Below are 12,903 nucleotides of genomic sequence, written 5' to 3' on the forward strand. Positions count from 1 at the left end.
GAGGGGGGAACATGCGCATTCAGCAACCAAGAGGCAGGCCGGCTTCCTGGGCTGCTTTAGACAGAAGCTTTCTCATTGTGCAGCTGATTCTCCACTGGGCTTTCCCAGATAAGACAGGGCACCTGCATTCCTGAGGGTCCCTGCAGAGTCACCTCGGAGACATCCGGGAACAAATCCCACGCACACAGCGCCCTATGCCCTGAAGGGGATTGGGAAATGCAGGAATGAACACACAGGCTGTTGGGACATCTCCGCTCCAGGGTCTGGACTCTGGGGAGGTCTGTGGGTGAAACGGCCCAGGCCTCAGAACCAGGAGCCCTGAGGGTGCTGCCAGAAGCTCAAACATGCCTTTGAAGCAGAAGAGAACAACTCCAGATCAAGCGCTTGGATGATCTACAAGGAGCAGGGTTCCCGGCAGTGCCTGCTGCTTCCCGCACCCATAGCTGGCGCTGGCACTGTGTGCGGCCGAGCCTGCCTCCTCAGGCACATGCTGGGTCCCTGGTTTCCCTGGGTGGCAAAAATGACTTCCTGCACCTGAAGCTAAAAAATCCGCAGGGAGGACGAGGTCTCTGGCAGGACTTCCCTGTTTCCTCTAGTTTCCCTGGATGAGGGGGATGGCAGTCATGCTGGGACTCTGTCACACCTGTGCAGGCGTGTGCGCATGGTGCTGCGGCGCCTCTGCACACGCGGAGGCCACTGCACACCACAGCAAGCCGAGGGCAGAGGCGGGAGGCGCCTTGGGCTGCGTGATAAGCATCTTCATTCCCCAAGGTCAAGTCTGGCCAGGAAGCCGGCCCTGGGAAAAGTGCTCCCACAGCCCCCTGAAGAAAGCTCTCTGAGTCAGGCTGTTTTGTTTATTTTCTTATGCCACAAAGAAGTAAAGTAAACTGGGTTATAAAAGCACATTTTGCTGCACTTGGAGATTTTTCTCATGGACACCCCAAGCCTTTTCCTTGGCTCATTCTACGTGGGGTCGACCTCAAAGCATCTGAGAAGCTGCACACATGCTCAGCCGGCCTGGTGCTGCGTTCCGGCTGCAGGCTCGGCACGGAGCTCCGAGGTCCGGGCAATCTCAGCCCGTGTCCCGTGTCCGACTGGGTCCTGGGGAGAGATATGCGGCTGCAACCCTCCCTGTGCTTTGTGCTGTAAACAACATATGTCTTCAAGTCCTCCATGTGTCTTAGAATGCACACCATGGTTTATCCCTCTAATCTTCAAAGGACTTACAGGAATTCCGTCAGCGCCAGGAAATCCAGAGACGCCTCTCGCTCCCTGGGAAGAAGACAGACACACTCAGGGAGGGTCCCACAGGGCCCCCAAATCCCCCTCACAAACCTGGGGACGGCCCCACCCGGATGCCCAAATTCCCCACACATCCTTTAACAGTGCTCCCGCACCATCCCCCCACGTAGCGGGGATGGCCCACCCCAAGGGCCCCTAACTCCCACACACACCCCCAGGGACAGTCCCACCTGGACCCCAAAATCCCCCATACCCCTAAATCTGGGAAGTGGTCCAAACCCATGAACCCCAAATCCCATACATACCCCAAGAGGGGACCTCCCCTGGACCCCCAAGTTTATCATACATCCAGGAATGGCCCTCTTAGGCCTCCAAATTGCCCCACACTCCCTGGGGGAGCTCCACACCCAGGCACCCCCCCCCCCCCCCGTACCATGGGATAGCCCTGCCTGGCCCCACAGAGGAGCAGGGGTCAGCATACCACATCTCCTTTGGGTCCGGTTATTCCAGGGGCACCCCGCTCGCCTTTGTCGCCCTTGCGGCCCTGCAGTCCTGCGAAGCCCTGGAGGCCGGGGGGTCCGGTGTAGCCCTGGGGGCCCACGGGCCCGGGCTGGCCCTGTGGGAGAGGCACATGGTCAGCTTCCGTGAGCACGGCCTCCCTTTCAGCCCTTCCTTGAGCTGGCACCTTGGAGGAACCGCCAGTGACAACATCGCCAGCCAAGGTGACTCTGAAAAAGGAGGCCACAGGGTTGGGGAGGAAAAGCTGTTCAACACAACAAACATCTCCTATCTCAGCTGCATTTGTCACCGCCACAGGGAGAACACACAGCTCACCCAGACAGCAAAGCGACCTAGACATGTCGTCTCTTACTCAGACACTCAGAGCAGCCCAGGGGTTCAGAGAACGCAAAAATGCATGTCCGCGCCCATGAGGGCAGCCAGAGTGACCAGTGTCGGCGAGGACGTGGGGGAAACCAGAGCCCATAGGCCCAGCTGGTGGAGACCACAGCCTAGCAGTGCCCTCCACCTCTGCACCACCGAAGGCCGAGCACAGGACTCGAGCACACACCTGCACCCCAATGTTCCCAGCAGCCTTGTGCAGGGCCCCCGGAGGCTGGGACCCCGCCTGGACGCCCATCAGTGTGAGAGAGTAGACAGAAGGCTGTGTTGGCGTCTCGGCGCACTCGGCGGCACCCTGTAGGCGTTGGGCTGACGCAAGCCAGGAGTGACAAGCAAATGGTGATATTCCTCTCACAGGAGCTGTGCCCCCTAGTTCAGCGGGGGTGCTGCCTTCTGCCTGCCCACGGCTGCCGGAAGCACACTCCTGCGTTCATTACCCTGTCTTCAGGGCTGGGTGAGGAGAGTGGCCGCTGCTCCCTCCACGCCACTGTAAGTTGGCTTGTCACCCTGGTTCTGGGGACCACGGCCGGGCCCAGGGGTGAGGCCATAGGTAACATGCACATGGCAGCCATAGCCAATGCAGCCCGTGGCTGCGTGGCTCTCACGCCCAACATTGTGCAACTGCGACCTCTGGGCAGTTGAAGCGTCCTGAGTCAGCCCGCCAGGAAGGCCTGGGCTGGGAGGTGCCACGCCCGGTTCCTGCAGCCCCTGGCCGCAGGGATGTGTGCAAAGCTGTCCCACACAGCACACGCCCCAGGGGTCTGGCGTCTTGCATTCTTCCTAATGCTTCCAGGCTTACTGGCATTGCAGCAATACCATTTTTAAGTGGCTTCATTTTTTTTTAAGATCTATTCACTTTGGGCTGGTGTGATGGTTCAGAGGCTAAATCCTTGCCTTGGACGTGCCACGATTCTATATGGGCTCCCACATCTGCGTGGAAGACCAGAAGAAGCTCCTGGCCTGTCCTGTTCCGAGCCATCCTTGGGTTTCTCTCCTCTCTGTAAATCTGCCTTTCCAATAAAAGTTACACAAAATTTAAAAAGATCTTTCATGTTTGTTCGAAAGGCAAAGTTAGAGAGAGAGGAGCTCTGCGCAAAGAGAGAGTCTCCCCCCGCTGCTTCCCTCCCAGTGGCTGTACCGGCGGGAGCTGAGCCCATCTGAGCCAGGAGCCAGGAGCTTCATCTGGGTCTCCAGGTGGGCTCAGGGGTCCAAGCACTTGGCCCCCTGCACTGCTTTCCTGGTGGCATTCGCACGGAGCTAGATCACAAGTGATGCAGCTGGGACTTGAACTGGTGCCCATACGGGGTGTTGGTGCTACAGGTGGAGGCTTGGTCTGTTACACCACAGCCCTGGCTCCAACTTGTTTGATGGTTGAGTAAGATTGCATGGCACACATATAGTACAACATGCCCACCCACCCACTCACGGACATTTGGGAGTCTCCTGGCTTCCAGCTAGCGTGCACACGTGTGTACGAGGTTAGAGCGACCTTGTTCAGCGCTCATGGCTACATTTAGCAATAGCAGGATTTCTGAACTCTGTGACAAGCCTGTCCCCTGCACCCCTCCTCAGCGGCTGCCCCAGTCCGCCCCCTCCTCAGCGGCTGCCCCGGTCCGCCCCCTCCTCAGCGGCTGCCCCGGTCCGCCTCCCCCTCAGCGGCTGCCCCGGTCCGCCCCCTCCTCAGCAGCTGCCCCAGTCCGCCTCCCCCTCAGCCAGGGTCCCAGCCTTCACCGACGCTCACAATTTCCCAGGTTGTTTAGGCCACTTGGCCCAAGTGTGTGCCAAGATGTGTCACCTCTGAGCAGTTCACTTGGAGCCTGACAGGATGAGCATTCCAGACCCGGCCCAGCCCAAGTCCCCAGAGGGCAGCCCTACCGCCGCCCACGCCGTGAACCCTGCGCCGCTGCTGTGGCCAGACAGACGCTGACGTCAAGGCCGAGGGTGCCCCTGGAAAGCGAGCACCGGTCATCCCCAGGAGGCCCTGCCCACCTCCAAAGGAAGTCGCGCGGGTGCCAAGCAGCTGGCGGAGTGAACTCCCCTTCGTGCTCATCCCGTCCGTCTGTGGGCGGGAAGTCACTGTCGGAAAGGCCACTTCCATCTTTTCCTTTCCCATTGTATGGACGGATAGTAAAGATAAAAACTGCCCCAGAATGTGGGCAGGGCTTTCCTTCAGCGGCTTCTCAGTCCCTCTGCATCCTGGATGAGAACAGTTCCATAAAACCTCCCTTACCTGGCCAGCGGCCAGCCCGGAGGGGCCGGAGGGGCCGAGAGGCCAGGAGCCACACACCTTCCTGCCTCCTGCGCCCAGGGAAGGTGGGGATGCCCAGTGCGGCCCTTCTGGGGGAAGCATAGGGACAGTCCAGCCCTTCAGGCACCGTGGGGGAGACAAGGAGTGGGGGGGCCCTGTCTGATTTGGGCTGGATGCTGGGCAGTTGCTCCCCATGGTCCTGGAAGAAGAGCTGTGTGATGGCCCGTGTGGTGAGGGCTCAGGCGGGGCTCAGAGCCAGGCAGAGCCAGCACACGGCGGCTGCAGGTGAACCTGAATGAAACCCGTCTGGGCCTGGGTTTCAGCGACACTTAGGGGGCACATGCTGGATGTGGTGAGGGCTGTGCACAGCCTGTCCCGTCCTGAGCTGTCCTGGGATGGTGGGGACACAGAGGCTCGGGCAGTGGAGAGGTTCCACACTGCTGGAACACTGCCCCGCCAGCCCTGGCCCACTGGCCCTCTTGGACCAGGGGAGTCTCCTTCCCAGGAGAGGGGCCCAGCATGATCCCAGCCGTGCTGGTGCAGGAGCAACCCGTGAGCCCAGACATGGCAGTGAAGGTGGCAGACGGGTCACCCGCATATGCAGGACCCCGAGCCGGTTCCACTCTGTGTGCCCTCCCCTTACAACATGGCCCAGGGGTAAGGGAGCAACAGCCTGTCCTGGCCAGAGGAGGAAGTGCAGGCTTCCCAGCTCAGCTGCTTCCCTACCCATCAGGACCCGGGGCGGGGATTTCCCAGCCAGCGTTCCAAGCCCTCCATGAATAGTAGGAAATCCTTCTCCCCCTTCGGTGACCGCTTCCTGTCTCTCCTTTTACGGGCAGTGGCGCCCCCAGACTCTCACATCCTCTTTGGGCCCCCGAGGGACCCTCCCTCCCTTCCTTCTCGGGCTGAAGTGCGTTCCAGACCTTGCAGGCGGCCTGGGAAGGAGGCAGCTCAGCGACCTCCGGGGATTCCACTGGAATCCTGGTTAACTTCCGCATGCTCTTTGCCACTCAGCAGAAGACCCCGATAGTGTCCTCACTGCTCCCCACAGCCGAGCAGGGCCCAAGCTCCTGTTCCTGGATCCGCCCTTCTTGAGGAAGGTGAAGGGATGGAGGCTGGGAAGGTTCTAGATGAGCGGCAGAACAATGGGAACGAGGGAAGATGGAAACAAGGGAAGGCGGTGTTTGCTTCCCCGTCGCCTGCTACCTCCAGTCTCCCGTGTATGACGAGATACGAGCCCCGGACCAAGGCCCGTCCCGGGAGAACTGGCACCCAGACATCCCACCTTCCTCAACCCACACACATCACCGTGGGGGGCCTGTGAGCCCCCACACCAAAGAGCAAACTCTAGACACTTCTGGAAAAAAATGTGTGAAGGAGAGATGTTTGTAGCTTTGTATTAAGGGCAAAGATGAGATGAGGCACACAGGATCACCCACCACCCAAGGCCACAGCAGTGGCTGGATGTGAAAGCTGGGCTGTCGGAGGTGTGGCTAAGGCACAGGACACAGCCTGGATACATGTGAGCACCATGCATGTTTGACAAATGACCCCTACAAGCATATGCCCCCCCAAACTTGCTCAGCCCAGCTGAAACCAAAGGCTCGCTAAGACAGCGCAGGCGTGTCATCGGAGGAGACGGGGAGGCACATGAAGTGCAAGGGGCAACACCTCACTGTTTACGGGGGAGACACGACCTGAACCCACGTCGAGCTGAACCCACAAGTGCAGCTTCCCTCAGCGGCCACCACACACAGAGCAAAGGCTGCTCCTGTCAAGTTCACATCCACCTGCCACGGGGCTCCCCCTGCTCCGGGCAAGCTACACCCTCAAGACAAATAAAGGCCCGTGTCTTGCCAACATGTGGATGGGAACCGCTCAGGGTAGTTAGAAGCAAACACGGGCATGCTCACCAGCTGACAGCTGGCCACAGCCACAGGGAAGAGGCCAGCTGGGGAAGGCGTGGGCTGTCAGGACCTGTTTATGTGACAGTCCAGAAAAGGTGAGCCGAAGATGGAACTGTCCGGCAGCTGTTGGGCAGGGCGGCAGCAGGGCGAGGGTGGGTCGGGACCCACTAGGGTTTGGGGTAAGACGGGAGAGGACTCGCTGCACACTGGCTGCCGGTGGCTCGGCCTCCCAGGACACAACACACAGGGGCCCACCTGTTATTCCAAGAATTTACCTAAAATGGCTTGCCTTGGGAGAAGAGTTCCCATCTTAAGGCAAGAAAATGCAGCTGGAATACTGCCAGGCTCCACCTGGGCCTGAGCTACTGTAGCCTTCTCCGGTCTGGACTCCCAAAAGGCAGCGAGGGGCCAGCCCTGCCCAGCAGCTCGCAGCACATGGACTGGGCCAGGCCCTGCAGAGCCTTGGCTGGGACTTGGCCCGGCAGGAGCTGGAAACCTCCCATTCCCTCTGTGCTTGCAGCAGCCAACGCATTGCACTGGCGTGTACGTGAGACACAGCCCGCTGTGACTGTTCAAATTTCCTTTGCCAGCTGTCCCCAGCTGCCGGGGAGACCGGAGGCCAAGTGACGGCGGGCGGGGCTGGGCAGAACGGGAGACCCAGGCTGGCTCTGGCACTCCAGCCCCGACACTCTTTCCAGAGGGAGCACCTACCGTGCTTCTCTGTAAGGACTGGTTTTACGTATGTGAAAGGCAGAGTTACCCACAGAGAGTGAGGGGAGCTGCAGAATCTTCCACCTGCTGGTTTACTCCCTAAATGGCTGCCACAGCCAGGGATGGGCAAGGCCGAAGCCTAGAGCTTCTTCTGTGTCCCACATGGGTGCAGGGACCCAAGCACTTGCGTCAGCTTCTACTGCTTCCCCAGGCACATGACCAGGCAGCTGCATTGGAAGCAGAACGGCCGGACATGGTGTGGAGAAGGAGTGGTCCCCCTGTTTTGGAGGGCTATCCCCACCCACATCACCTCTATCCAGACTACCAGCAGAGCCTGGAGGGGGCAGGCAGGGGGAAGGGCCCAGCCCTGGGGATTTCTGGGGGTTCCTTGCTCTTGTGCCTGCATGCTCAGAGAGTGAGCTGCTGGCCAGGGTTCTGAGCAAACAACCAAAGAACAGGAGAGCGCCGTGCCTTGAGCTGAGCAGCCGGTTCCACGAGGCACACCTCCCGTGGGGACTGCTCCGGCCCCAACACTCAGCTCCTGGTGTTTGAATCGAGCTGATTCACACACAGTGCATCTGTGAAGTGTTCATGGTCCAAGAGGAGGGGGCCGAGACCACCCACTGGGTCTGTGACAAAGCTAGATAAAGGTTTCCTGGTGCTTGTGGAATACGGGAGCTTTAAAATAAATTTTCACCACCAGGGGCCAGTGCTGTGGTACTGTGGATGAAGCTGCCTGCGGCTCCAGCATCCCATAAGGGCGCCCGTTCGAGTTCCGGCGGCTTCACTTGCCATGGATCTGCTTGTGGTCTGGGAAGGCAGCAGAGGCTGGTCCAAGTGCTTAGGCTCCTGTACCAGGAGGGAAACCTGCAAGAAGCTCCTGGCTCCTTGTTTTGGCCTGGCCCAGCTCTGGCCTTTGCTACCATTTGGGGAGTAACAAGCAGATGGAAGATCTCTCTCTGTAACTCGCAGGTGGGGAGCACCAACACGATCCTGAAGCCACAAAGGTGCAGTTCCAGCCATCAGCACTAGGTGGCAGTCAGCAACGCCTTGGCCGGGGAAGCCTTGCAAAGTGGCCCAAAGATCCAGGACTGTGGTGACTCACCTTGCAGGACAGAGGGCAGGCCTCTCACCCGTCAGGGGCGCTCACCTCCCCTGGGGGACTCTCTGTGGAGGATTTTGTCAGCAGAATCCAAATTCCAGCTGCCTTGCTTGGAGTGGCCTGACTGACCCAGCAACCGCCTCCTGCCGTCACTCCCTTGGCCTGCTTAGCAGACAGCACTGCCAGTGTGGAGGGCAGAGGGCCTAGGGGGCCCGGACCAGCACAGAGACCGCTACATGGCCAGTCGGAGTGCTGGCAGCCCCTGTGGGCACCAGCTCAAGTCCTGGCTGCTCCACTTCCCATCCAGCTCCTTGCTGGTGGCCTGGAAGAAACAGTCGAGGACGGGCCAAGTGCTTGGGACCTGCACCTGCGTGGGAGAGCCGGCAGCAGCTCCTGGCTTTGGTCTGGCCCAGCTCTGGCTGTTGTGGCCATCTGAGGAATGAAGCCACAGATGGAAGACCTCTCTTTCTGTAACTCTACCTTTCAAATACGTAAATACATTTAAGAGTATTTATTTATCTTTTATTGGAAAGGCGGATTCACAGAGGGAGAGACACAGAGAAAGATCTTCCTTCTGCTGCTTCACTCCCCAAGTGGCCGCGATGGCCGGAGCTGAGCCAACCTGAAGCCAGGAGTCAGGAGCTTCCTCCAGTGCAGGGTCCCAAGGCTTTGGGGCCGTCCTCTGCTGCTTTCCCAGATCACAAGCAGGGAAGTGGATAGGAAATTGGAGCAGCCGGGACACAAACTGGCGCTCATATGGCATCCTGGTGTTTGTAGGGGGAGAATATGTCAATTCAGCCATTGCGTTGGGCTCAAAATAAACAAATCTTAAAAAAAATATCAACGAACATTTGTCTGCATGGAGAGCTGGGAGGCAGTGTGACTTGACAAGGGCCTGCGGTTTGGGGGCTCTGGGGAGGCAGGTGGGAAGATGGCACAGTGACAGAAGTCTCTACATCTGGTGGGCAGGGCCCCCGTGCTACTGGCCCCACAAGACACTGCTGCCCAGGATGGCGCCGGAATATGCCCCAACGATGGCAGAGCTGCCAGGCGGGACCCAAGCCTCCACTGGCTGTGGCTGCACAAAGCACGCAGCAGGGACATGCCTCCTGCCTGGCCTGGGTGTGGTTGCCACAAGCCCAAGACCCTGGCACTGGCATGGGGCTGGCATCGGAACTGCAGCTGGCAGCTCATCTGCGGTGCTTCGCAGCCCGGCTTCTCCCTGAGGCTGGGTGCTGGGAAGGTGACATGGCCAGATAGGCGCCAGCCTCTGTAGCCTGCAGCATTCTGGCTGTGTCCCACGGGGGGTCTACAGAGCCACAGGCAGGTGGCACGGCTCACTAACTGCATGGACGGGACACTGCTGCCCACGTTGCAGTCCCAGCCTGTCGTGCTGGACATCCAACTTCCCTCCCAGGAGTCCTGGCTTGGAGTGATTCTTGGGACAAGCCCTGGCCAGGCCTCCGCAGTCAGAAAAAGCACAACAAACCACCAAAAACGGGTCTTTGGTAGTTGGGGGGAAAGAGTGATGGCTCGTTTGTGCAGACATGAAGCCCTGGGTCCTGGGCAGAGGAAACCAGAGGCCACTCCAGGAGAGTGACTCAGCGGGATTATTCCCAGGACTTGGCCTGAGCAGCCTGTAAGGACATTCTGGGGGCACTGGCTGGAGAAGTGTCTGTCTTCACAGTGACCCGAGTCCCTGCTGCTTCGCTTCCCATCCAGCTCCCTGCCGATGCCCGGGGAGAGCCACAGGGGGCGGCTCAAGGCCTGGAGCCCCTGCCCCCAGGCACGAGGCAGGTCAGGATGCAGCTGTGGGTTCCTGCCTTTGGCCTGGCCCAGCCCCGGCTGATGCGGGCTTCAGGAGAGCAAACCAGCAATGGCAGAACCATCGTGTATGTGTGTGTGTGTGTGTCCCTGCTTCTGGATACTCACTTTCTAAAATCAACTAGTCTCTAAAAAGAGAGAGAGAGAGAGAGGACAGCTGGGGCCAGCACTGTGGTATAGCAGGTCAATCTTCCAGTTGTGGCCAGCATCCCCTGTGGGTGCCGGTTCCAGTCTCACTGTTTCACTTCTCATCCAGCTCCCTGCTTATGGCCTGGGAGAGCAGCAGAGGCTAGACCAAGGCCTTGGGCTCCTGCACCACGTGGAGACCCGGAAGAGGTTCCTGGCTGTAGATGGGCCCAGCTCTGGATGCGGAGGCCCTCTGGGGAGTGAACCAGTGGAAGCAAGGAAGCAAGGAACATCTCCACATCCCTCTTTCACTTCTCTGTAATCCTATCAAATAAAAATAAATACTTTTCTCCCTCTCTAAAGAGTAGACAGCGTGTGGCTTTCCCTGCCTGTGTCCTTCTAGGGAGCAGTGTGGGCATGGGCAGGGCCTCTGATGCCGCTCACCAGCCAGGTGTGAGGCCTCCCGCAGAGCTGGGCTCTGCTGCCCAAGGCCCGGGTGCTTCCAAGCTGCTCTGCAGGTCATTCCCAGGGACCGCATGGAGGCTGAGCTGACGTGGCTGCTGGACCCTTCTCTCAGAACCCACCCGGCAGCAGGGGACCACGGCCACTGGTGGGGACGAGGAAAATGAGGCTGTCTCTCCCCCCACCCACTACGAGATCCCAGAGGCCCCCAAATCCTGGAGAACAACAAGGCAACATCCAAGGGTGGCAACCCGGGAAGTCCCACTGCCCCCGGCTGCCTCCCAGGACCCTCAAGGGGCAGTGTGGGGACCACCTGCTGCATGGGGGCCCGGGCCACCAGCTGCCTCCAAGAACCCTCAAGGGGCAGTGTGGGGACCACCTGCTGCATGGGGGCCCGGGCCGCACAAGCCTATCTCTGGAAGACCTGGTCCTCCAACACCCTCCTCCCCGCATCTCCTGCTTGCTTGCTCTCCATTTTGGGCTGTCCTCTCAATTCCTTCCTGTTGAGTGGGGCCCTGAAGCCCCCCACTGCTGCCCCCTGCCCACCATGGAAGTGAGGGTCCTCCCCAGGCAGGACGCCACCGCCTCCCTGGGCAGCACATGTGGTAGCCTGTCCTCATGGGCTGTGACATGTCATGCCTGATGCCTTCCGTGGGGACGGCTCCGGCTAGGTGGCGACTTCACCTGACTTGGAAACTTTGCAGCTGCAAGCCTGGAGAACGAAGGAGGGGACAGCAGATGGAGCCTGCACTTTAGAGAAAAGCAAACCTTCTAAATCTGTGGGCAGGCCCGCGGGGCTCGGCCAGCCCCCGCCAGGTTGTCTGCCTGACCAAGGCCACCAGCATAAATCACCACGGCCCAAACACTTCACCCCGGCACGAACTTCTTCTAAGCAGCTGTGAGCCTGCCAGGCCCCTTAACACGCACGCGACCAGTGAGGCCCAGGCTGCGGGCACCCAAGGTGATTTGGTTTCGAGGATGCAGCATGCCTCAGGGAATTGGGGCCACAGCCACAAGGGCCCACCTGAGGCAGCCAGCCCCCACCAGGTGCTGGAAGTGTCAGCTCCTCCTCTCACGCCTGCCAGCCTTCGGCAGGCTCAGCATTTCCACGGGAGGGCAAGGAAAGGTGCCACCCTGGGGACTGCTGTAGGAACAGTACGGGCTCACTGGCTGACTTCCCACAGAGATGGGGTTCTACAGGTTGCACACGTGAGCGAACACAGCCTGGGAAAACCTACTCCACCTCGCGTGGGTCCACACTGTCCACGACCGGCCCGCACTACGCAGAAACCTACTCCACCTCGCGTGGGTCCACACTGTCCACGACCGGCCCGCGCTATGCAGAAACCTACTGAATCGCAAGTTTTTCTAAAACAAGAAGAGAACCATGCAGGAAGTTTTCCGAATCAGCTCTGCCTGCTCTGTCTCCCTGAGAGAAAGGCAAGTACACACATGCGCACACCCACCCACACACGCGTGCACACATGCGCAACCTACCCCCCCACACGTGCACACCCACCCACCCACATGCGTGCACACGCCCACCCCTCCACACACATGCACACATGCGCACACACCCGTGCACACACCCACCCACCCATGCATGCACACATATGCACACCCACACACACGCGTGCACACATGCGCACACCCACCCACACACGTGTGCATACACACCATCAGCAATGCCTATGGAACTGACACCAGCGGTCAGTGAGTCCGTAGCAAAGGGCAAGACAGGACAACTGCTTAGACAGCTGGAAACTGAGGAGGCCAATCCACGGCTCGGATGGACAATGGAAGGAGTGGGCGTATTCCCAAGGCGGCGGGAAAACTCCGGAAGTCCAGCAGATGTTTTGTTAGGAGGCACTGGACGCCCCGAGGGCTGCGACTCCCCTGCTGTGATACAAGTTTATTCATCAACTCTCCTTCCTCAAATGGAGTTGTAGGCTACTTCGTGCAACAGACAGGACACTAAGCAAGGCGCTGACCAGCCGGCCTGCGTGGGCAGTCCAGGCCGTGTGCTCGTGCGCGAGAAAATCCCTGCTAGACACAGGTCAAGCAGCCGCCGTGCTCTCCTGTGGAATACATCTTTCTTTGCTCTTGGTGACGGAAGCTGAGTTAGGACGCCTCGCTCCTTCCTATCGGCTGGAGACAGAATGCATTCAGGTTTTGTGAGTCGGCCTATTTTTTCTCCTTTTTGGTGACTTGACTGTAAACCTCAAGAGATGAGGATAATATCCAAGGAATAAGGCGAGATAGAGTTGGTAGCAGCAATGGGAGGCCTGGGCGTGTGGGGGTTTGGACATTCTCCAGCAGCTCCGAAAGCACACATGAATTCCTATGGAAAGGTGGGTGTCCTGGTGGCTTCTGGCAGGGCA

General features: G+C 59.4%; 1 protein-coding gene across 1 annotated transcript in view; it reads right to left on the bottom strand.

The window, feature by feature from the left end:
• COL4A2 (collagen type IV alpha 2 chain) overlaps positions 1 to 12,903 on the bottom strand; it is a 109,959-nt gene that overhangs the window by 34,419 nt on the left and 62,637 nt on the right. The window contains exons 5-6 of the mRNA XM_058671004.1: positions 1,724 to 1,858; positions 1,228 to 1,272 (exon numbers count right to left, since the gene is read on the bottom strand). Coding sequence (XP_058526987.1) covers positions 1,228 to 1,272; positions 1,724 to 1,858 — 180 coding nt within the window. The remainder of the gene's footprint in view (positions 1 to 1,227; positions 1,273 to 1,723; positions 1,859 to 12,903) is intronic.

The sequence above is a fragment of the Ochotona princeps genome, chromosome 12 (genome assembly GCF_030435755.1).
Source record: "Ochotona princeps isolate mOchPri1 chromosome 12, mOchPri1.hap1, whole genome shotgun sequence".
Classification (NCBI taxonomy): domain Eukaryota; kingdom Metazoa; phylum Chordata; class Mammalia; order Lagomorpha; family Ochotonidae; genus Ochotona; species Ochotona princeps.